The following is a 25,257-nucleotide window of genomic DNA, read 5'->3' on the forward strand; positions in this document are numbered from 1 at the left end:
TGGATGGCAGCCTTTTGATTTAGTTCACAGAGATAAAATAACATAGTCTCAAATACCCATTTTCAGATATTTCACTAAAGGTTCTCAGAATTAGACCAAAAGCAGATGATGTTTGGATGAAGTTGCTAGAATAAAGATGACGTCCGACGTTATAGTTATTACTTAATGCTACATGTTATAGAACGCACATTCAGTGTCAGGTGAAGGTTTTGGACTTACTAGTCACAATACCAACTTATTGCAATTTTAAACATTTTGCGATATATTGGGATTTTAATACTTATTATTATAGTTTATATAATAAAATCTAAACTTGGCATCCATGTACAAAAACATGTGACAGAACGCTGTTCAGTCCTATTTATTGCAGTACCGGCCGTAACTTTCCGACAATTAAAGACAACATGCTTTCCTTAGAGTGTATGGAGCGAATCAGCATTGTTTGTATTGTGTCTCTTCATTCTGTTTACTGCAATATTATATATAGTAAGTAGATGAGGAAACGCTGACAGACAATATTCTTACACTACTCTGTTTCCATCGTACCGCAGGGATTTGATCCAAAAAGTTCAGGCTCAAAAAGCCTCTCCAGAGAAATTACCAGGCGAAAAAACAGCTGTGCAGAAATATGAAATCCTTTTTTTTTGAATTTGTATGGAAAACTTTATTTGATAATAAAAATAGCATTCACAGACTTCTTTTGATAGCTACATATACATTGTAATCCATCTCAAGGAAAGAAGCTGGATAAGTCCACATCTACTTGTACTTAGACTAATGTTATGTATAGCTTCATGGGTCAAATAAAGCTATGAACAATGTAGTATTTATATATGCATAGTTTTATAAAAAAGATTGGCCCATATACATGTACTGCTTTTATCAACACAGAGACAGCATTATGTCCGGAGCACATTGCAAGAAATAATGCTTGAAGAACACAGACTGCATACAAGTGCTTTATAATACAAAGGCAGGCTAACCATCGAGAGAGATTCAAACCATCAAACAGTTTCTGATTGACCAAATACAGTCTTTCATTTTAAAATGTCTTTACATACCTGATCCAGAGTAAATCAACATATTTCCCAGAAATCATCAGGTCCATTTCAGAGATATAAACACAATATCACATTCCTCACTGCTGAGGTTTTTCATAAATTTCTCTTTTGTACAAGAAAAAAGGCAACATTTTATTCCTTGACAGGTTCCTAATAGTTACATTGGAGGGAAAAAAAAAATCTTTACAGGTGGTGGCCAACAGGTTAACTTCTTAAATGTGTTTCTTATTTTTTTTTTTCCTTTTTTGTTTTGTTAATACAGTACCATGGCGACAACAGTGATCAAACAATGCATTTGTTGTGGTTCATCCAATATATTTTAGTTCTTTTAATGAAACATAAAAACAGAGAATACACACTAAACACATTATAAAGCAGCAGTCAGACTCCAGTGGCGTGACAGCATGGCTCAGCATGGCAGATTGGTCATCTCCTGTACCAGGACTCTCCATATATATATATATATATATATATATATATATATATATATATATATATATATTACCAACACAAGAAACCACATCAGCTCTTTGTGTCGGGACCCAGGAGGTGGTCGGTGCGCAAAATGTACTTCTCATCGACATGAGGACGGGGCTAACAACCGCTGTGGGATTACAGTGCATGTTCCTTATATCCATTATTCTCACTCAGACCTATCAGATAAAGTGGTTAAACTACACTTAGATTTACACATGCATCTTGCACAGGGATAATTTACACATTTGTTTTATTATATTTATTAATTTTTCTTTTCTATTTGAAAAAAAAATCATATTTATGGCAGCTTCAAGCTGGTATTGTGGCATAATGCAGATTTTTTTTTTTTTCCAGGAACAAATCTAGATAACTTTCGTTCCTCTGCAGAGAATCTTCCAGAGCATTTTTTTTTTTTGCCCTGTGGTGAAGTGAGTCAGGTTCCTTCCCTGCTACTTCAGTACGCACTGAGGAACAAAGTTATTTTTTTATAATCCTGTTCCAAAGGAGAAACTAATAACACCGTTGCCAGTTTTCTCATCGCTCCTCTGATCTGGTTTCTTAATTTAGGCGGTGTGCGAGTGTGTTTTGGCAAAGGAAGGGCGAGCTGCCACACGGTTCAAGGATGCATCACAAGGGCACAGCATGCTTTTCCCAGATACAGTGTGCACTTTTTCCTCAGTCTTCAACAAAATGAAGACTTGCTCGAGATATGTGCCAAATTAAAAAAATAAATAGTGAGCAAATGCAACAAATAGTCATATATTATTTATATAATTGTCACTCTACTTTTCCCCCCATCGGATCTTAAATTTAGATTTCTCTTTTTTTTTGTTTTGCCTGAAGCCTAACGAGACTTTCACGGCTCGTGTGAGCCGTCAGTGTCTTTGTGCTATAGTTTGTTCAGTAAAAGCAATTCGGAATTGGAACGGACGTCGAAAAAAAACAACAACAAAAAAAAACGAAAAACAAGCTCAGTAGTCAGAAGATACCACAACCGGAAGCATGTTTCATACCTCTGAGGAAACAAATATTTAGATTCAGCAATGCCTACAGAAAAAGCAATACCACTGATTTCATATGCAGGCACATACAATACCTTTACTATAGTACAACAACCGCTGTTATGTTCAAAGTAACTATAACAATGACAAAAAACAACCAGTATGAACTGATAGAAGGATTGTACTCCTGCTGTTTTATGAATCTCTGGATGGGATCACAAGAAGTTAAGTCAATCAAAAATCAATCAATAAACCGGTTGACCAAATAAAGCACAAGTTAGTGTCCTCAGAAGTCCAATTCCAGTGTATGGTACATAGTTTAGCGCAGATAGAGGAGAGAGCGGCGAGGGGGGTCTCTGCTCTAGATGCTGAGGTCTTTGGGGCTTTCTTTGTACAGCCGTCTCTTGGGCTCAGGGAGCTGGTTCGGGCTACGGCCGGCTGCGTTATTGTTGTGGCCTGCATTGTTGTGCGCGGCGTTGTTCTTCATCATGCCGTAGTAATCCTTCAGCCTGGGCGCCGCTGCATAGTTCAGCTCCTCCCGGCTGTAGTTGCTGTCGGGGGAGGAGTCCCGCTCCGCTCGGTATCGTCGCTCCGGCGTCCCATTGGTTGGGTATCTCTCCGAGGAAGAGTCTCTCAGGAGGTTGCCGTTCTTCGTGGCTCTGTCGTACGCGCGGCCCCTGGAAAGAGACAGGGAATCCCCGTTGTTGTTGTTGGTGGTGGTGGTGCGCTCGGGGGTCGTGACCTCCCCGACTCGCCCGGCCGCGTGCGAGTCCTTGAGGAGCCTCCGCTCGTAGAACTTGCGCTCAGGCGTGATGGCGAGGAACCCGCCGTCATCGTGCTCCCTCTCGGGCGTGCGGTCCCGGGGCGCCCGCTCTGCCCTGCGGTCCATCGACTTGGCCCGCCGGCGGTCAGGGGACGGGGCGCGCTTCCGAGTTGGCGAGCGGTCGAGCGAGCCGCGGCGCTGCGGACGAAACCTCCCGTCCAAAGTGGAACTGCTGCTCGAGAGCTCCCGGCCCCGGAGTTTCTCGGCAGCTGCAGCCTTCTTCCCCGAGCTGTCTTTCCTCAGAGTCTTCAGGAGTTTAGAGATGCCGCTCTCCGACTCAGACTTCTTGACTTTGCGGCCTCGGCCCTTCTTGTTGCCACTGCTACTGCTGTTACCGTTGTCAGGAGACTGCTGTCTGAGGGTACTTTGACTGTGATTGTTATTCCAGGTGTGATGATGGTGGGGGTTAAATTGCCGGCCTTGGTAGTCCGTCTGATCTGACCCGGCCCTGTCCCTGTCTCGGCCACGCGCAGCAGCCTCCTCCTGGCGTGATGGTTTGTGAAGGTCTGGTGGATAACTGGACTCCAATGAGGTGTGATATCGGCTGTTAGGTGGCAGCGTTCTCACTTCCGGAGTGTTTTGTGCCCCGGGTGTGGAAGGGTGCCCGTCACTGCTGCCGTCTGCAGGGGAGGAGAAAGGAAGAGAAGCCTGCTGACTGGGAATATGAGAGCCAGGAGGCCGAGGAATACTTGCACATCAATAACGTGTGACATTTATTGTGTTCAACAGGCATGTCTTTCCTTGTCGGTTCGTGTGAGCTCTTGCATCGACATGACAGAAAGTCAATGCAGACATTTATAGAAATCATGCATACATGTGCTCTTTCATATACTGCCTATATAAATAAATATATATATATATATATATATATATATATATATATCTTAGTTGATCTAAAAACATCAAATGCATTGAAGCGATAATTCGCTTCAACGTGGGACTGCGGGTTGAGACACAAGGTGATGTCAGCAACAACAGCAGGTGCAACACATCGGCAAGTGAAGGGCGGGGAATATCAAAGGCACAGCAGGCACCGAGGAATTCATTCAGGACAAAACGGTGAACGAGTGTGCATCATTGGGGAAGAGCGCACTCAAAGCAAAGTGTTGGGCTGCAGGTCTGCCAAATTAGAGACAGGTTGCTATGGTAGCAGCATGTGAGGCGGCATTAAATTAGTCCCAGTTAAAAAAAAAAAAAAAAAAAAATCGAATAAATCTGCTGTGAAGTTAAATTAAGTTTAATTCAGGCATGACATGACAAGAAAGCATGCACACGACGCGCGCACAAACACACAGATTTAGGATTCGGGTAGGGATGAGCCGAAAAGGGTAGAAGATGATAGGGGGGAGTGGAATCGGGACAGACTTTTGGCTACAAACCGTGGTCTGATTTTGGCCCATTAGGTAGAAACAGGGCTCTCCCATCTTGTCATTCCTCATTGTACCAACAGCGAGATGAGGAGTCATCATCGCTGGAGAGAGGAGGAAGAGCCCGGCGACAAGAGACAATCAGAGAGAGAAAGAAGGAGGAACAGAGGGGAGAAAACAAATAAAACAGACAAGAGGCTGTTTTACAGTGCATCGTAATAGAGAGACGAAGGGCTTTTTTGTTGTGAGAGACAAGAAAATATTACAACTTCATACAGTATCGCAAAATCCATCGGAGAGGGGAACAAGCGCCAGGAAATTAAACCGCAGAAGAATAACGCTGAGGAATACAACAGTAGGACTCAAACTGTGAGAGGAATGATCCGTCAGCCGAGCGTACAGCTATTTCTACATACGGATCCTATAGAGGACAAAATCCCTGAACAAGGGTTTGTGGCTTTATTGATCAGTAATAGTTGACAGCTCAATGTGATGCTGAAAATCTATTTTTAAAAGGAGAATATATGCCCCCCTCCTCCCGCGGTGCACTAAGCAGATAAGAGGATTTATTCTCATCTACACCTGGAACAATAATAAGGTATCACCGCTAGCATGAGCCTCGTGTTATTTACAGGAGCAGGGTTTACCTACCATATTCAGGTACGGATCCGTCCCCCCGCTTGAGGACGAGCCGCGCCCTCCGACCACCGTTCTTGATCAGTTCAATGGCACGTGAATGCTTCATGTTCTTTGTGCTCTCACCGTTAATCTCCAGGATCTCGTCTCCCACCTGGAAGAGAGAAGTCGCTCGGTCAACACAACGTCTCACGGAAGAGCAACATCGTTCCGTCGCGAAAAATTCAGCCTCTCCTGGGTTTCGTACCCTCATCTTGCCGTTTCTGACGGCAGATCCTTCCTCGGCTAGTCTCAACACATACAGGTCCATGCTGTACTCCCGTCCGCCTCTCAGACTGAAGCCGAAACCTTTACTGTCCCGCTCGAGGTCCACGGAGTAGAACTCGGCGTCCTGTGAGACACGAAAGGACGGGCAAAGAGAAAGTCACAAGGAGGCCGCAGAGGAGTTTGTAATCCGCGGTGCACAAGGGAGTCCAAAGGTGAGTCCAAACTTCAGGACTAATCAAGACGTGACCCACAAAAAAACTCACAAAATGTCAATGGCAGTAAAATACCCTGGAATGCATGAATAATTAATGCCACATGAGCCTGTGAGAGGAGTACAGATCACTAAGCAAGGGCATCCCAAGGGCTCGACAAAAAACACACAGTCATCAGAAGTTCCCTCAAACAGAAGTATCGTCTCCTCCAAAATCTGATTTCTCTAAATCTCCTCCAGGAGAATCAGTGAGTGAGTGAGTGTGCACCTCTGAGTCTGTCCCCAGCTACTCTCGTATTCTGCTGCAATAATATTTTGTGTGGCCACTTCTGAAGTGAAGCCAATGCTGAAGTGAAGAAAATGCTGAAGTGAAGCCAATGCTGAAGTGAAGAAAATGCTGAAGTGAAGCCAACGCTGAAGTGCCTTAAAATGGCATTATCTCGTCTGGCCATCAGGGGGCGACTCCTCTGATTGCAAAAAAGTCTGATTGCTTGGAAGTCTATGAGAAAATGTTCCTATTCTCACATTAGTTATTTCATAAACATTGTAAACATGAGTTTATGACCTTAACCTCTAGTTTTGAGTCTTCTTCAATACAACATGATGTTCATTTAGTAAATGATGGTCCATTTAGAGTCAAATAGACCATAAAGGAAGGTATGCTACTCCTCCGCCGAGTCCTTTTTTCTGGCGGAAACTGCAATTGATGTAAAAATCACAGATGGTCATTAAGCGCAGACTGGAAACCTCCATCCTTACCTGCGTTGTCTGAGAGTGTATGGGTGGAGGAGGAGGAGCTCCTTTCGACTTTGAGTTATTCCTTTAAAGAAAGAGAAACTCACATGAATACGTGCTGTTGTCATTTTAAATAATATGTTCCTTTAAAGACATTGGCATTTTAAAAGAACGTATACATCACTCACCGGGACTCTGTGGTCTGTTGAGGTGTGTGTGTGGTGGTGATGGTAGCTATCTTCTCAGCATTAGTCAGCAGAGAAGCATTGGAAGATTCTGCAAACAAACAGACAAATAAGAATTCAAATGAAGCTCAAATGAAGTGACTCCTTTTTGTTAAATGTATTTGCCCACAGCTGTGTTTTCAAAAGACACTGGAGAACAAAATGTTACTGTCCAGAAGAGTCCACTGAACCGCCCACGGACTCCTCTATCAGACCTGATGCTAACTGCCTGTGATGTTGTCATTTGCCATTTGCTCATGGACAAACACTGGCCCTGACTGAATGGAAGGAAAAAAAAATAGGCCATGACTCGCATCATTTGGTTTCAGCTTTCTTTTCCAGGAGGGAAAAAAACAAGGACTGTTCCTGCTTTTCTCCGACTCCGTCTTCTCGCCAGCAAAGAAAACTGCAGCAGACATTAGTCTCCACCGACGCTGGCGGGTGTGGCGCTCCGTCCGTGTTTAGCAAGAACACCACTCATTCGTCTACGGCTCCTTATCATGCACTCCTCATTGCTCCGAGAGATGCGACTTTGCTGCAGCCACGCGCGTCTTTTCCTGATATCCAAGAAGGGAATAAGATGGACTTACAGGGCCGCGTTGAGGGGAATGTGTTCCCACTGCTCACTCTTAACTGAGCTTTCTGTCTTTATCACATTACAACAATAAAAGTCTTCAAATGTTAAATGACTGCGAAGGGATTTTATGTTTATGATTATTATGGGGAGAATAACATTAGCAATTATTACTTTGGCGGGGATAATCGCCAAATTTTCATATCGTCTCCATGCCTTTTCAGTCGTTCAGCCTGTAATAATTCCTTTCCTCAACTAAGCCGAAGCACTTGTTTAAAATGTGAGCAGCAATGAAAGTCGACCAAAAGCAGAAAGAGAGGGACTTGTAGAAGTTCACCTTCCTCCTACCCGGTGACTCACTTCCTGCAACACCAGGGTTCACGCCCTCTGATCAAAAAGTGCTCTCGCCTGTTTCAGAGCAGCACCATGCAGCGTTGAGGAGGCGTGAGGAGCCTTACCATCACCTGGGATGATCCTGAGCGAGACCGTGTTCCCGGCTTCCTTGATCAGGTTGACGATGTCCGAGTGGGACTTGTTGGTGATGGAGCAGCAGTTCACCGCCAATATCCGGTCCCCGACTTTCAGCTTCCCGCAGCGGTCCGCCGGGCTGCCCTCGATGATGCGTCCTATTTTGTGGGGCATGGCCACACATGCATTTCCAGCTTTTTGTGTTAACATATATATTTGTTTGCATGTGTATCGTGTGGGTCAGAAAGAGAATGTGTGGTAATGATTTAATTGATTGAGTTGATTGGGTGATATTGATTTGTATTTTTGTAAAAAAAAAAAAAAAAAGACAGAAAGAAAACAGGGGGAAAGAGATGAAAAGAAAGGTTAATTATCCAAATCACTGTTCCGATTCAACCTCAGAAAACACACATGCAGAATAGAGAGGCTAAGTCCCGCCCCCTTCTGGTTTCCACATAGCTAAGGACCCTCACACCCCCTTCACTGCACCTTTCAGCTCCTCCCTAATACAGCTTTGCACACCTGCTCTTATTTATGGAATTTAGTGTGTTTGAAATTTAAATCTTAATAAAAAACACAAAGACACATTTTTTTTAATCCGGTTTGTAGCATGATGACCGTACATACATTTCTGTACTTAGCTCCCATGGTGGACTAAGCCTCTCTATACAAGATGCCTCAGAAAAGGGAGGAGGGGGAGGTCAAAAGGTCAAACTGTCTAACGTCACTTCATGGGCTTAGTGGGAAAATGCAAGAATCTGTCATCCCCCCACGTCTGTCGTATAAATCAATACGCTGTGAATCATATGCCACTGGTCAGCGTCCACGGTGACTAACGCTTGACAGCCCATCAATACAGCGTCATGGCTACACCGCCCTGCCAGGCATCGATGAGCACACAATCGCTGTTAAAGACGTCCATGTAATCGTTGGTAGCTGATCTGGAGCGGCTCAGAAAGCGATAAGGATCCCCAACGAGGAGGTGAGGTGTGCAGCCTGCAGCTCATACGTGGTCCCGGACCACGTGGCCGACGCAAGGAATCAAAAAAAAAATCTCCATCTGAGTGACGGCGCTCGATACCACACATCTTGTTTACACAGAGGCTTTGAACGCACCCTGGGGGATCTCCAGTTCTCCTCGCCCTCCCTCCATCTTGCTCCCCTTTATCTCTGCTCCTCCCTGTGCTCCCCCGCGTCCCTCCGCTGGCAACATCCATATTTATCACATCACCTCACTTCACGGCTACCTTTCCCCCGTCTTGATTGAAATGTGCTTGTTTCCTGTCACTCTATCTAGATAATGAGATGCGGGACAGTGGGGAGGGGGGGGAGGGGCAAGTAGCCAGGATTTAATGCTCAATCTGATGAGCACAACCTCATCGCGGTCGTAGTGGGAGGGGATGGGAGAGGGGGGGATGGGCCCTGCTGGACGGGAGAAACTGGAGGATTTAATATGCGTTGTTCTTCTCGGCCTGACAAACATCCAGCAAGAATCCTCAGAGCCATGTTTTTGTGTTTTTTTTTTGTAATACACGATCCTCAGATTTCAACTCGTGTCCCACAGGGTTGGAATCCATTAGGATCCCAGATCAGCACATGAAAGCATTGAGTGCGTTCATCTCATAGCAGCAGAGCAACCAAGCAACAAACCCTCCGAAGGACCAGAAGACGTTTTTGTCAAGGTTGTTGCCTATAAATAAACACATTAATTCTTGGATTTTTGCAGAGTAACACCATTAGCCCGCGGGATCAATTCAGTGTGGCTAACGTCTCATTCATTCTCGTGTTTTCGCCCGCGACGCGCCGCCGTGCATCATCATAAACCACACGAGGGGGACCTTGCCGTGACATTGGCGTCGGGTATTCATCACTCGTAGGTTAACGCCAAATTTGTTTGGGAGGGGGGGGGACGTCTACAATTCCTCATCAACGCCTGAGCAACTTTAATACATGCAATTCGGCTGTTTTTGCCGTGATACGTAAGCGGTATGGACAGCTATGGAGTGTGTTGAGTAGACTTCAATTACATGCTGAGTGAATTGGTGAGGGCAGCTGCGAGCCATGAATCTGTGATGATGGCGTTTGCGATAAAGCTGCAGCCGGAGCGATTCCTGAGGGAGCGCGTTCCGGCTTGTGTGGAGACTTCTTCATCCCTAAGCTCATCATCGGAGGTTTGCGACCTCCTTCTGTGGCATTAAGCTGTCAAACGACGCTCGCCCGCCATTCATAAAAGGGGAGGAAACTCAATGGGTTTTTATATAAAAAAAAGTGTATTGTAATTCTGCCAGGAGATGTCATCAGTCATTTTACTAAGTGGTTCATTTACAGACTTGATGGACATCGTTGCTGGAGGTTTGAATAAGAGATTTCATGCTCCAACTCTCAGGGTTTACATATTTACTCTTCCTCCTATAATTAATGGTATGAATTATATTTTGCATCTGACTGTAGCCTGAACACGTTAACACTTTACTTAAACTATAACTACTGCCAGCGTCAGCAGTTTTGGGAAGCTTAATGTTCCCGTAATAAGATGTCTGGATTTTAGAAAAAGATGAAACAAAGTCATCATTTCCAATCGGTTTTCTGGTTCTACTGGTTCAGGTCATGTTCATTTAATTCACTATACAATTAGGGAAGTTTTGATCCAACGCTTAATCTTTCCATGCCATGTCATCCTACGACTGCAAAATAAAGTATAAAGTTGCATTCTGTGTGGTGTTAAAGTCTCTGATCTAACTTGGTGAATCCTCCATTAAAACCGTGGTATAGTTTAAAATGCTTTCCCCAAAGTATTATGGCCAGTAGTTTGTCGTAAACATTGGATGAATATTGCTTTGAGACCAAAATATTGCTCTGGTTTAAAAGGTTTCTGTCAAATTAATCACAGAGAAAAATAATGATTTTCAAAAAAAAGAAAACTCTTTTCACCAAACATGCACCAATTTAGATCACAAATGCCCAAATGATCCAAGTCTAAATGGCCCCCATCAGTCTCAGCTTACCGAAGGTGGTGCCGGCGTCAGGCCTGGACACGGACGACACGATGACGAAACCGAAGCCCTCGTTCTCTCCGCGCATGATCTCCACGTCGTACGGCTGCAGGGAGGCCGGCACCACCGCGCTCCCGCTGCCACCTCCGCCGCCGCTGCCTATGCCGCTGGTTGACCCGCTGCCGGAGCTGACGGTGTTGAGAGAGTTCTGGCTGCCCTGTGGGGTCCGCTTGCCCTCCGTCAGGCTGGGGGCCTGGGTGCTGCTGTGGTGGGAGGAGGCCGGCGACGGGGGGACGTCGCCTTCCCCTTTTGACACTGGGAGCGAGAGAACGGATAATTAGACAAACCATAAGCTTCCTGACATGAGTTTTAAGTTAATAAGGTTAAACAAAGTCTACACGGAGGAGGAACCATTATGTTTCCATGCATATATCCACATGTATGAATATACACGTGCACCACCAGTGTGTGGAAAGCTCCCTTCACCTCCGTATCCGGGGGACTTGCGTCGGACGGTGAGGTTGACGTGGCCCTGTTTGGCGGCCTGCTGCATCAGCTGCACGACCAGCTGGTGAGACTTGCCCACCACCGCCGTGCCGTCCACGCAGATGAGCTCATCTCCGGATCGCAGGCGTCCATCCTCGTCTGCTGCCCCGTACTTCACTATGTGCCCTATGTAGATCTGGAAGAGAAAACACACACACACACACACACACACACACACACACACACACACACACACACACACACACACACACACACACACACACACACACACACACAAACAGCACAATGTAAAGGGTTATTGACGCCTCAGGCAAAAACTTTTTTTTTCATCCACGGATCAATTTTGAGCTATTTTACTTCCATCACACGTCTTCTCTCAGAATATTGGAAAGAAAACATCCAAAATAAGCGTTCAAGTGTTTATTTTACTACTTTTTCTATTTGCGTCTATTGATTCATCCCAAATTTACCTAAATGTTATTATTAGATAATGCCTCATTTGCATGTTAGAACATAACATTTTAGAAAACTTGAGATACAAATTGTCTCAATGTAAGTAATAAACTGGTTTCAAGTTTCATGGTGATATCTATTTGTTTTTCCCTATTTACCTCTAATGTCTTTCAAATGTATAGAATTGTACAATCCATATCTTTAAAAGCCAATTTTCTCAAAATTCTGAGCCAGTAGCACTTACATACATATAAGTTCATACATCATTCATAGCCTGATTTATTCAACATTTGATCTGTAAAAACATGTTGAAAACTGACATTAAAATGACAGTATTTATTATTTATGCAGTGTTAAAAAGAGATGTCATAAGATTTAAAAACAAAACAAAAAGAACACCGTTGACTCTAATATGTCAACAAAATGAAACAGGAATTTTGAACCAGGCTTAATCCAGAGTTCTGGAAATGTATGCAAAATAAGTCATATTTAATAAGACGATGCCTCATCTGTATATTTAAACTAAACATTCCAGAAAACTAATTTGCCCGTATGTAAGTAATCAGCTGGGGATCTGTGAGTTACATTCATTCATTGTATCAGTGAATACAGCAGCTTTTATGATTTTGATAAAAGCAGCTAATTACGAGCCATTAAACAGCAGTAAATTAAACCATCAGCCAAGAATGACTCATTGTTATCTCCTTGTCATTTGAAATTTGAAACTCAGACTCTACTCTCACATTACTTGAAGGTATTCGAGGCTAACGTTCGGGACTTGGAGGCCGACTCGGAGGCCGACGCGGCCTGCCGGGGCCACGGAGAAGCTTGTGTAGCTCGAGGCATCGCGTGGGCGTCGACACGCAGCTCCGACAGGAGCGAGCGCTCAGCCGCCGCGCAACACCTTTTGGCAGAAACAACAAGTGCTGACTCCTGAGGGGTAAACCTGAAGCCTGCTGCCATTTTATTTCCCTCTTTTATCTCCCTCCCTCCTTTCAAAGGCAAATATATGGCGCACAACCAGAGGGATTGTGGGTAAGGCCTTTGCTTCTCTTAACAAGCTGTCTATGTGATCCTCCAGAGAGCATCAGCTCCAGTTAGACAGCTACTCGGTTTAAAGGCAGACTAAACACACAGAGACAGAGAAAACCTCTTATAGAATATGAAGAAAAAGAGATGTATTAATTAATGATCAGCCGTAAAATCAATGGGCTGTATGAGTGTGTACGTAACCCTTTAATCCTGTAAAATATCAGCTGTCGTGATAAACTATTGATGGGAAGGTGGAGGCGGAGGGATACTTACAGGTTCCCCAGGCTCATTCCCTCCCAGTATACGAAAACCGAAGCCTGTATCCTTCCGCCAGAGGAAAATGTCCTGCTCCTGGCAATCTGGCACTGAAACACACAAGAGAGGACGATTACCAAACCTGACAAAGACCTGCAGGCTCTGAATCAACAAGTTCCGTCGCAGCTTTTTGTCTCATTAGCCGCTGATCAATAAGGTGTTTGTTTGTTTGACCTCGTCAAACTCGGAGAACTTGGAAATCGAACCGCGTTCTCACACACGTTGAGTTGTAGATTCTCATTTGCATCTCGCCATGGCCAGAGCGGACTGTGGAGGAGGACACGGGCGATTTGGTGTCAGTCTGTTCAACCCACAGGGCCAGTCGGCACAGAAGGCACGGCCGGTTCTTCCGCCGGCTGTCTCCACGGCTGCCACGCAAGGCCAGTAGTGAACATATCAGCTCCAGTGTTGATATGACCGGTGATCACAGAGCCGCAGAATTCCCAAAAGCTCACCTTTCAGTCAGTTTTTTTCTTTTGTGCTCAATAGACGCATAAACTCACCTACTCACACGTTCACGAGGATGAAAACACAGACAGAGGGCGTTTCTCAAAGTCAAGGAAGGATCCCTCAACGGCTGAATTTCAAAAGGACGCTACGTCCTCCAAACACGTTGAAGGAATGTTCCCATGTCGATGATTCTATGAATTACACTGCAGCTACCATTGAAAAGTTAACAGTTCTCATATCTTATATCGCCCTCGGTGGAAACATTGCATGAGGTCAAGGAAACTTTTAGCCCTCACCAACTACGTACTGTTGCTGGGACACACTCTACGCTCTACTCATCTACATTGTACTTTGACCTTTGCAGAGGATTGTGGGTCAGAAAAGACTGGATGCAGTGCGCTCTGCTATTTTTGGTGCGCTGCTTTTGGCGTACTACGTATTGGCATCTTTTTCTGGCATACTAAATAGATAGTAGAGTAGTATGAGCCTTCAGTCGAAAAGTCCCTGAGCTCGATGGAGAACATCATGAGGGCGTGTGAGGGAGAGATACCTCAGCTCTGCTCTCACACTAATCAACTCATGTACCAAAACTCATGTGCAATATCAATTTAACTCTTCAAAATCAATATTTTCTGTCTGTCTGCTAATTTTATTTAGTTGTTAGCTGTTAGCTGCTATAAAGCTGCACATTTCCCCTCCCATGGGACTAATAAAGGATCTTCTCTTCTTCCTTACCAATGAATGGTTGGGATTGAAATGATAAAAAGGAATACAGGCTAACGGTCACAGAAGTGCATTTGATAAATATTGTGTTGATTGTTTGAGTTATGGAGAAGGGGTCGGACCACATAAGTGTACACTTCTTCCGACTCCCTTTTCTGCAAATGTAAGTTGAATATTTATGTTTTTTATGAGAGTTTGTTTTAGCCTTCAGGGCTTTCTGCAAGATAGGTTTTATTTTAACCCACGCCATGACCTTTTCCTAAACCTCGCCAAGTAGACCTAACCTCAGGAGATTTCTAGCACTGAAGGCAAACTTTAAAAAATATGCTAACAATATGCTAACAAACCTCAGGAGTCGGCTAAAATCTGTTTCTGATCAAATTGAGGCAAGGAATTGCCAATCCAGTTGTTTAATCTTCACTCATATAAAGATCTGGACAGTCTAATTTAAGAGAGAGAGAGAGAGAGAGAGAGAGAGTATGTTCACCTCTAACTAAGTGAATTAAGGCTTTATTCCCACCAAACCGGAGTTAGTGTTTGCAGGAAGTGGAACGGCTAACCCAGATGGTTGATTCCTTTCATTTTGTCTCTTGAATGAAGTGTGATTGACAAACTGCAACGTAAAATTACTATATTTTTTCCAAAGGAATCTGGAGGCCTCGAGGAGAACATACCTGGTTGTTTTATACGTTTATAATTATAATCATTCTTAATCGGCCTACAGACATTCTATGTATATTGTTTTGAGGAATGCATATAATGTACTGGAAGCAGGAAGCATCCTTGACTTTGACAAACACCTAGAGAATCAGAGCCTCTTTGTCTCTCTTCCATTCATCCATTGCGTCCCCCCCCCCCCTCCTCCTCCCTTGCCAACTCAAAAAAGGGGCTGCACATCCTTCAGGGGTTATCAAACAGATATAGCAATCAGCCGCAGCTTAAAGCAGCCCTCTCCGGGCCCAGTTAATATTTAATCAGCAGCAGTCCTAGATTCTACAGGCCGCCATGATTGTTAACCAACACTGCAATACGCGGGAAGCCCCACCAAACGCTCACAGAAGAGCGACAAGCTAACAGACCTGCCGTACACGACGCTCTGCAATCACAAAGCCATGTTTTTCCCCTTTACATCGAGGAACTGTATTTCACAGAACATACCTTCTAAGCATCACCACCGGTACGAGCAGAGGAGGTCTGATTCTAGAACAGTCGAGTGAAGCCCTTTTTTTTTTGGATGATCCTTCCCCCTTTTTTCCCACAGACTCTTCTATCAGACACAGAAAATACGTGGCTTGACACCCTTACAGTGTTTCCATATGAATAAAGCATGAACAGGCCACGACTGCAAATGATACAGAGAGGCTGCTGACTTTGCGGCGTTCCAGTTTTGGGATTCTGAATGCGTAAAAGGTGCTGAGAGGTTTAAAAGGTGAAACCTTCCTCGTCCCTTCCCCCGGCTGATTATTGGGGTTTTATTGTAGTTCTTGTCAGTTGAGAGGAAGGCGGGAATGTAGTGCACAAACACACACACACACACACAAACACACACACACACACACTCAACTCATCAGCAACCACTTGCGTGTTTTCAAGGACGCTTTCCTCTCGGAGGCACCTTTTGTCACAGGATCGGTTGTGACTCACTGAGCCCACGATTGTTTAGCAAACACACAAAAAGGCCTTTAACAGACACAAACGCACAAAGACAGAGCGTTGCCCTGCGGTGGCTGAAACTCTACACGCAGCTGTGATCCTTTCACTCGTCGTTCAACGTCTCCACAATTGAAGAAATTGCTAAACGCACTCAGAGCAAATACAAATAGAGATTTCATCAAACGGGTCTTAACTATTCAACCAGTGGCAATTATAGTTCTAAAAATCCACCCAGCTGTTGAATCCTAGCTCCATGTCAAGCAGAAGAAATAACACAATAAGACAGAATAGAAATGTAAAAGTAAATATGGGAAAAATATTTAAAGCAATACATCAACAAGTTGGTGTATTTGCCCTTTAGAGGTGCTGATTGGTGGATATTGTTACTTGTTACTAAGCTAGCAGTTTCCCTCTGTTTTCAGTCTTTATGCTAAGCTAAGCTAACCGGCTTCTGAGAGTGGTGTCCGAGCAAGTCATTCCACATCCTTAAATCTAAGCTATCAAACGTCTCCTGCCACATGACCTCAGACCAGAGTCACACACCGACATAAATATGCGTTCCACGTTTAAACAACGACGTCAGCAAATCCAGCAAATCCTAAAAAAAAAAAAAATAAGTTAGACGTGGATTCTACTCACATCGGCTCTCGTACATGCTCCTGGACTGCGCCCAAATCTTGAAGGGGTCTGGCTTCTTCTGCAGGGTGAGGGTGCCATCAGCAGGGTCCTGAGGGGGCAGGCCTGGCAGAGGCTGGGTGGGGGCCGCAGGAGTGGGAGCCACAGCCTCACTGGGCATGGCAGAGGGTGGGTGGCTGGGAGAATCGGTGTGGGTGCTGCGATGGCTGCACACACTGTGCTGGGAGCTGCTCTGGCTGTCCTTCCGCTCTAACTGGTGCTGGATGGACGGAAAAACAGAGTGAGAGATGTGTGTGTGTGTGTGTGTGTGTGTGTGTGAGGGACGGGGGTGGAAGCAGGAGATGGAGGTAGAGGGCAGAGAGAGGAGAAAAGAAAAAGTGAGTGATATGTGAGTCAGTGATAAGGGCGAGATATTCGGGGGGCGAGATGAGTGAGAAAAGTGTTGATGGAGGACAAAGGGAGAGAAAACGCGTCCAAGGTCGTCGTTTTTAGACTTTGTCAGTAGAATATTTCTCGCTAGAAAACTGCCGCCGGAGTGAGGAGAGCTGACTTGGTTTCCATGGTTGCAAGACAAAGACGGATTGATATGTGAGGGAATTTCAATGACCAAAGATATTGGTTTTTATGAATACCTTGATTCTTTGGATATTGCAGAAGTTCCTGAGCATGAGAGCCTGCGCACTGAATCGAGGTTTGCCTCAATTCTAACAGGAATGTGTAAAATCTGGCTTGAAAGCAAAACATCAAATCTCAAACAGCAGGGAAGAATCCTGATGGGTAGCAGATAAGTACTGCAAGTTTTTTCTGTTTTTTTGCTACACAGTTGAAATGGCTTTGAATTCATCGGCTTGTTTTAACAGCGAGATAAAGGACGCTTCCAAAATCAAATGGTGTTTATTTTAAGCCATAAGAAAAAGGAGCATCAGTCTGGCTCCAGCAGAGTTGTAAAATCCTGTACTGCAAACCGTTTCCAGGATTTCTAAAACTGGACTTCCTGATTTGTTTTTCACGGTGTCACAAAGGCTCCACTAAAACATTGCTTTCCTACTTAATACATAGATATAAATGTCCTGAACTGTCATTTATTAACACCATGAGGCAGCATCTCCGATGTTCTGTAATCTTTTGTGTTCTCATCCTGCCACCATGCATGATATTATTTGCAGATGCACAACACAAGATGAGCCTCGTGGAGAAAATGCTCCACATCTGATCCCTGGAGACTCCTGAGACGGCACGATCCCTGTTTGCTATGAGTGTTCGTTTGGACTCTGAACCGGAGGCAAAAGCGGTTGTTCCGGGGCTGACGGGAAGTCGCCTGCAGCGTGACATTTCCACCGACACGACACAGAAAGAGGGAAAGTGGCTTTATCCTCGCCGGAGAGCTAATCCGAAGTGACAGTCTATTGCCCCCCGCCCCCCCCTTACAGCACCCACCCATCCTCCGTGACATGTGACCTGAATAGGTAGCAGCCACAGCCCCCGACTGATAGCGTTTAAATCCTCACGCTAACATCCAGCCAGCTGAGGGGCTTTTCATGCCGATGCAGAGACACAGGACGAGGTTTTTGAACCTGACGCTGACCTTGGATGAGCCCGTCCAGAGGAAACGTCCGGCTCTCCAGGGGTGGATTAGGGTGACGGTAATTTAAAAAAGCTGCGCTGGCGTCTCTTCTGAGTGTGTATTGAATTTTTCTTTTTTTCCTAAATCGGGTTGAGATGAGTTGTAAAAAACGAGGAGGCGTTTGCTCTTTAAACTCCTGTGTTACCCCCTAAGGGAGCTGCATGCAGAATTGAGAACTTTCTACGAGTCACATTGCAATCTGTTGCAATCGCTCTCCTCCAGCCTCCCCGATCTCCATCTGCTTTGCTTCCAGCTCACTCCGTCGTCACTGCCCCCTTTCTCCTCCTGTATCCGTAGGCTATTGTAGTGATTCAGTGTTGTGGGACAAACCATCTCCCCTCTGGTCGTCCCCCTCCCTCATCCACATCCCTGTTTTTCCTCCCCCTGTATCTTTGCTTCATGCATCTCTCTCCCATCATCCCTCAGCTGTGTTTTTTTTTTTTTGCCCTCCCTAACAGCTGGTCAGTGTTACACCGTTCTGCCAAGGCTATGCTTAATCAGTCACCGGATGTCAGGGTGGTGGGGTGGGGAGGGGGGATATGTAGATGTAGAGAGAAAGAGAAAAACGATAACACAAAGGCGAGAGGACGAAAACAATTTGAGAAAGGAGCCAAAGTGACAGACGGAGAAAGAAGGAAAGAGGGATGACGGCATCTCTTGGATGTCAAATCTCGGAGCCGTTTAGTTCTTTAAATAGACATGCAAACACAGAAGAAGTACTCACCACCAGTTTTGGACTCCTCTTGGCTGGCACCACTCCTGCAAAACATCGGCAAAGAGACAGAGAGAGCATTAATGACCTGCGGTGCTCTTCCCTCAACCCCCCTCCCCCCCCCGCCAAGATCAACCTCCCCCCAGGAACAAACGGTTGGACCCTTGTTCCTGCTGCAGAGGAGAGCGCAACTGGTCCGGCTTGCTCTCCTCCTCCTCCTCCTCCTCCTCCTCCTCCTCTTCGGCGTCCTCCTCTCTGTTGCGTTCCCACACGGAGCAACACACTGCGCTGGTCTAAGTGATCTCCCCCCCCACCCCGCGCTGTACGCCGCTCCACTCTGCGCTCTCACCCGTGCTATTAGGAGAGGAGCAACTGATCCATCTGCATTAGACAGGCTGACTTATGCTGCAGCATCCCCTGGACTGATGGTCAAACTGATCCCCCCCCCCCCCCCCCCCCCCCCCCCTCAGCCCTTCCCCCTCCAGTCTACTCCCCAGCTGTCTCCACAAGCTCTCCGGCAGAATCTCAACTATAACCCAGCGAGAAGGAGCTCAGCAGCTTGAGCGTCATATCAAAGGAAAGCTTGAGCTTCTGCCTTACTATGCACATCTTCTGAGTAACTACAGAGCTGCTTCCTCTCCTCTGCTCTCCTCTGCTCTGCTCCAGGCTTACATTGAGGAGCCGATCTTCTCTCTCTCTGCCTCCCTCCCTCCTCCTCCTCCTTTCCGTGCACCATGACTTCCCTCTCTTTCTATCCGTCTCCATCTCTCTCTCCCTCGCCCGCTTTCATACCAGTTAACATACTGTAGAGAGTCACCCAGAAGATCAATCTCATTTGTGCTAATGAAATATTAATGCTTGGAGCCGCTTGTCAGTTGGAGAGGATCCACAGCGGAGGGAACCACCCACATTTCCCCCTTTGACTGCTTTATTTTCACCAGGCCAACAGTTGAGTCAACATGTGGGTTCCCCCACCTGAAGCTGGCCTCTTCAGACTCCACCTGATCGTTCACACCCATAAACACACACACACGGAGAGCATGCGACCGCTTTCCAAGAAAACTCCTTTCCCTCCCCGACGCTCCTTTTTTCCCCCTGCCACTTACTACAGCAAAGTATGTAGAGACAAAAATAGACAAGTGTAATGCATGTAAGACGCTCGGCACAAAGAGTTGCTGTTGCCAAGGCGATCAACCGGTTCTGCATGCAGTGGCGGCGGTCTACTTTGTTGAAGATGAGGTGTGAGCGACGGCACAGTGCATCTACATGAACGCCGGACCTTTGATCCATTCCCACCAATGAGAACACGCTCGCTCCTGCAGGGAACGCGCTCAGAGGGGGAAAAAAACCCAGCTGGAGGTATTGACGGCATTAACACACACGACAACATGCAAGCATCCATCTTGGGCTCTTTCTGCTGCATTGGCAAAAAAATCATTAAATGTTAAAACTCTCTGTTGCTGCAAAGCCCCTTTCTCTACACGATCCATAATTCATCCTTTTTTCCCTCTCTCTCCCCCTCAGATCATGGGGATGCCAGTTACTGGTGGAAGTGGATCATCCCAGCTGCTGACGCGCTGATGTTTGTGTGTGTTTGACCCAGGGAGGGCACACATCAAGTAATACGTTAATAAGTGTTTCCCATGACGACGGCAGCTCATGTATGAAATACACAGCCAGCAGGTCAATAAAACCTTTCACTTTGAAAACAATCTTCAAACCGGCATCCAGGTCAACACCATTAGCACCGCGCTCAAAGAAATTGAGCATTATTACGGCCATATGGTTAACAAACGTGGCGATGGAGCTGAAGGAGGATAAAGAGTCGAGGACCTGACGCAGCTCGACTGATCCGGCGTGGCTGTGTCAGCTGGAACAGCCGATTTACATGAACGCATCTTCATGCATGATGCATGTTCTTTCTTTTTCATTAATCTGCTTAACTTTCTCGGGTCATTGTGATACTCGATGCATACGTGTAACTCGGCCTTTTGATCGAATGTGGCTGGATGTAACATTTATGAGCAGCTGAAGAAATATGGGAGTTGCGTGTTCCAGCGTAGAAAGCATCCATAAATGCATGCGTGCTGCACATGTGTATAATGGGCGCGGGGAGGTGTGGAAGCAGCTGAGCATTTATTTATGTGCAGAGCGCAAAGCGGTGTGAAGGCACGCACGCAGCATTTACATCCTGCAACCCTGATATTCTTTCACTCTGCCGAACGACAGCAAAGCTCTGCTCAATACCCCACAACAGACCGCTGATGAGGAAAACCTGCTGCTAGACTAAGACCGAGTCCATTATCATTCAAATGAGAGGGGAAGTAAACAAACCGGTGACCTAAGCCGCCTCTCGGCATCAGCGTGGAGGAGGCTGCCGGCGTCTCCTCTTTTACAGTAGACGGTGAAGTTCGGCTGTAGGAACCAGCAGAGTAACAAAGAAATATGCAAATGAGGGTATTATTGAACTGCACTGGAAGGCGGGCGGCGCCGATATAGAGAGAGGTTCATATTATCAATCGGAGATATGAGCACCCGCCCGAGTGAGCTCTCGTCTCTTGATGAGCCTTTAAGTAACGCCCTCGCCGTTGGCCCCATCAAAACTGCCTGTGGAGCTTGAAACCGAGGTTCATTTAATGTCATTGTACAACGTAAAGCGGTTTGTGATAAGTCTAAGTGGAGGAGGAGTTTAGGAGTCTCACAGTCTGACGACAGGAGCTCCTCTGAAGTCTTCTGATACTTGTGTATCTCTTACCAGAAGGCAGCCTGTTTTTTTGTTGTCTTTTAATATAATTTGGGCTCTTTGCAGGCACCTCCTGTCACCAATATCATTGCTGCTCAGTAGATGCGGTTTTTAATCACCCGCTGTAGAGCCCTTCCTGTCCTTGCTTGTGCACAGCCCATACAAGTTTGAAGGATTTCCATTCAGGATGCTTTCTATTATCTAAGCACAGATTTTTTTTTTCTAAGTTTTCTTAATAAATACAGCCTTTTTTTGTTCTTCCACCAGGACAGAGATGTGAAAAAAGGTGATGCAAACGGCAGTAACGACAAGAGCGCATGTTCAGTTAAACGCAGAAAAAAATATTGGTCATTCTTTCATCCTGGAGCACTGAAAGAAAAAAAAAAAAAAAAAGAAAAAAGCTGGAGCTTTTCAAACTGAATCTGCAGCACAGTTGAACGGCCCTGTGTTTCAATATGACGCTGAATCGGTAGCCTTGGTGCAGAGCCCACACAGAACCGGTGAATGCTCCTTCCTCCTGGTTTTCTATATACATTGTCAGTGTACAATGTGAGTAACGTTGGCTTTTGTCGAGCAGAACCTGTAAACGTTTGTCGGCGCTCCGATTATCCGGTCGTCCCCTCCCGCCGCTCTAAATGACACCGTCTCCCTCGTCCTCCGTCATTATCATATTTTCATTCCTCTACATTTCATATCGCCTCGCTCTGCCTTTTCATTCTCTCTCTCTCTCTCTCCTTTCTCTCGGGGGACAGGAGCGATGTGCACGATTGTCATGGCAACAACGGTGGGAGGACAAGATGGAGGAGCAATAGCTGGCCTGGCCTCCTTTACGGGAGGAGATCCTGTGTGTGAAAACACCAGATGTTATCTTTATAATTTCATCTGGAAATACGAATACTAGAGAAGCTGAAGGTAAACAGATACTTCCCAATCTTAGATCTTGGAGAATGTGTGCAGTGTTATTAAATATAGATATTTAAGTATAGATTATATCCAAGTGTATTAAAGTCCTTCTTTTTTAATAACCATCACCACACACTCCTTTCACAGCTACTTTACCACAACAAGCCTGTTCTACCTCTTGTGTTTTTCCACTTCACAACTGATTCCAGCGTTCTCCCCTCCTCCAGGTGTTTAAATTTAAATTTAAACCGCTTGTTGGGCAATCCAAACACCAACATTCTGCCATCGAGGTAATGGCAAAAACACCACAACAAGCCTTCTGCAAATTCTCTGTGACAAAACACGTTTGAATTACTTCTGAAGTCTGAGATTAGCCGTAACGTAGTTCGTTTCAGAGCAGCTCTGCCTCCTGGGATGAACTCGCTCGCTCTCTTTTGCATGACATAATTACACAAATGAGATCAAACTCGATCAACTGCAAATTGATCATACACAACGTTGCATCGCCGATTCCTGTCGGAAACCAAAAAACGTCACCCTGAGATGGTTATGTCGGTTTGACCTTGTGCTTCGTGCCCTCCCTTTAAAACCTCTCCGCTGACTCTGAGTCAGACAGTGGAGATTGATGAGTCACAGATGAAGAGATTAAGGCTTCGTCTCCTCCAGCTGAAGTCCACCTCGTTCCTCCGCCTCATACATTCTCTGAACCAATCCTCCGACGGGCGCTCCCCTCGCTGAACTTACAGTGCTGCTCAGCAAATCTCACACTCTCGCCGCTAATCCTCCTCCTCCACTTTCTCAAAACATGATCCCTGGCCCTCCTATTTCTCATCCCCTACTCTCCTCTTATCTGCCTCACCCCACTCCTCCTCTCGGCTCCCGTAATTGTTGTTTGTGAATGATTATGTGCTAGCTGCCAGCGATCACTTGAAAGGTTACCGCATTATTCTCAGACAGAAATCACGGAGTACAGCTGCGATCAGGGTGGGAATTTCACAGCGGCCCCCACACTTCGGCCTTGATGCCCCGCGGAAAAACAAAAAAGTAATTTGTGGCCCTCGCCCTGCCCAAGTTCCATGTAAATAGCGCCAGGGCAGTGTAGTGGGCTGGTCTGGAATTACAGCCGCCCGAGCAGCGAAAGCACACAGCGGCATTGTTATTCTAAAAGGACCGGCTCTAGTATGGTTCACACCACGAGTCTGAGGCCCAAGCCTGACCCAGAATCCATCTGTGTCATTCATGTTTCATTATGAATTAGGATGTTATGGTATCAGCCTGAAAGGTAAAGCTGATCTCATTTTACTCAATGGTCTTTGGGCCCTCTCATGTGGCCTTGGTGCCCCTAAAAAAATTAAAGTGAAGGCTAAATGGCCTTGACCCTAAAATGACAAAATTCCAACCCCGGCTGCGACTTATGATCATTTCTATTGCTGATTAATCTGATTAATCTGATTAATCCAACGAAGTACGTTTCAGATTCATCACGGAGGCTGTTTGGTCAAGAAGATGCAGATCACAGTTTCCATAACCTGAGATCTTCAAATTGCTTGTTTGATGCAAACGACCGAGAGATATTCAATGATTTTATATATAAAAAAAAAAAAAAAGATTTGATTGCGTGTCACAATGTGCGAAGTGACTCTAATAAATCATGATTGTGATGTGTGTCAGGCTGTCAGATTCCGGGACGAATGAGTGGTGAATTTGAAGCACTACGACGTAAACAAGCTGTGTACGTTTTATAACATTAGCATATGAATGAGTCGAACAACCTGTTTTCCGAGGTCACCTTAAATTCTAATCAGTTCATCCTGGAGTCCAGATGGATGTTTGTGCTAGATGTAACACAACTCCCTCCAGGCATCCTGAGATATCGCTTTCACAGGAAAGTGAAGGACATATGGTCAGGGAGTGATCTTCAACTTTGAACACCAAAATCGAATCCGTTCATCTACGAGACCACATTCGTGCCTAATTTGAAGAGAAATCGGCTCGGGGCGTTTCCAGATTTATCACGAGAAGGACGGACGGGAGGTAACAGTGACTTTGGACCAGCAGAACTGGATCAGTCCGGGTGGACGTTTGGGCCGAATTTGAAAAAATTCCCTCCAGGCGTTCCGGAGGAATTGTGTTGACGAGAATGGACGACGTGAGAACATAATGCCTCTGGTCAAGGCTGCCGCCGCCGCCGCTGAGGCATAAAAGTAGTTCCAGTATGTGTAATATTGTTTTGGTACTCTGCTCAGCCCTGAAGCTTTAACACCAACCGCCTGGCTGCCTGTGTGTGTGTGTGTGTGCGTGTGTGTGTGTGTGTCCCGCCACTCATCACCTGGCCTCTCACCTGAGCTCATAATAATGACAGGCGTGTGTCATCGCAAACAGAGACGATTTACGCTGCTGTCAGTCGTCTCGCCCGCCCCGCTGGCCGCCTCCTCACCACTTATCCTCGCCGTTATTTCCTCCCAGTCTCACTCTCTTTGAGCCTCTACGGTCCGCTAGCAGGGATACCGTCTCTCTCTCTCTCCATCAAGACGCACTCACACAAGCCCATAATGATGCTGACATTTAAAACAATACAGCAGCGTTCCTGCAGCCGCGGTGCACAAGGTCGACTCATTAGAGAGAATAATTGATGCGGGGGTGAAATATCCCAACCTGGCAGGAATAAC

At 45.7% G+C, this 25,257-nt stretch overlaps 1 protein-coding gene across 10 annotated transcripts in view; it reads right to left on the reverse strand.

The window, feature by feature from the left end:
- Positions 1-644: 644 nt before the first annotated feature.
- LOC311017000 (membrane-associated guanylate kinase, WW and PDZ domain-containing protein 1-like) overlaps positions 645-25,257 on the reverse strand; it is an 82,852-nt gene continuing 58,239 nt past the window's right edge. For 9 of the 10 annotated variants that reach the window (XM_084015087.1, XM_084015083.1, XM_084015084.1 and 6 more), the window contains 11 exons: positions 18,955-18,989; positions 16,610-16,865; positions 13,103-13,194; positions 11,324-11,519; positions 10,850-11,152; positions 7,835-8,038; positions 6,767-6,854; positions 6,603-6,663; positions 5,613-5,756; positions 5,381-5,519; positions 645-3,982 (listed from right to left, as the gene is read on the reverse strand). In XM_084015087.1, coding sequence (XP_083871213.1) covers positions 2,901-3,982; positions 5,381-5,519; positions 5,613-5,756; positions 6,603-6,663; positions 6,767-6,854; positions 7,835-8,038; positions 10,850-11,152; positions 11,324-11,519; positions 13,103-13,194; positions 16,610-16,865; positions 18,955-18,989 — 2,600 coding nt within the window. In that variant the 3' untranslated portion in view covers positions 645-2,900. Of the gene's footprint in view, positions 3,983-4,741; positions 4,834-5,380; positions 5,520-5,612; positions 5,757-6,602; positions 6,664-6,766; positions 6,855-7,834; positions 8,039-10,849; positions 11,153-11,323; positions 11,520-13,102; positions 13,195-16,609; positions 16,866-18,954; positions 18,990-25,257 lie in introns of all 10 variants that reach the window. The other variant, XM_084015090.1, reaches the window with a different exon arrangement.

This window comes from Eutrigla gurnardus (genome assembly GCF_963514095.1).
Source record: "Eutrigla gurnardus genome assembly, chromosome: 8".
Taxonomy (NCBI): Eukaryota; Metazoa; Chordata; class Actinopteri; order Perciformes; family Triglidae; genus Eutrigla; species Eutrigla gurnardus.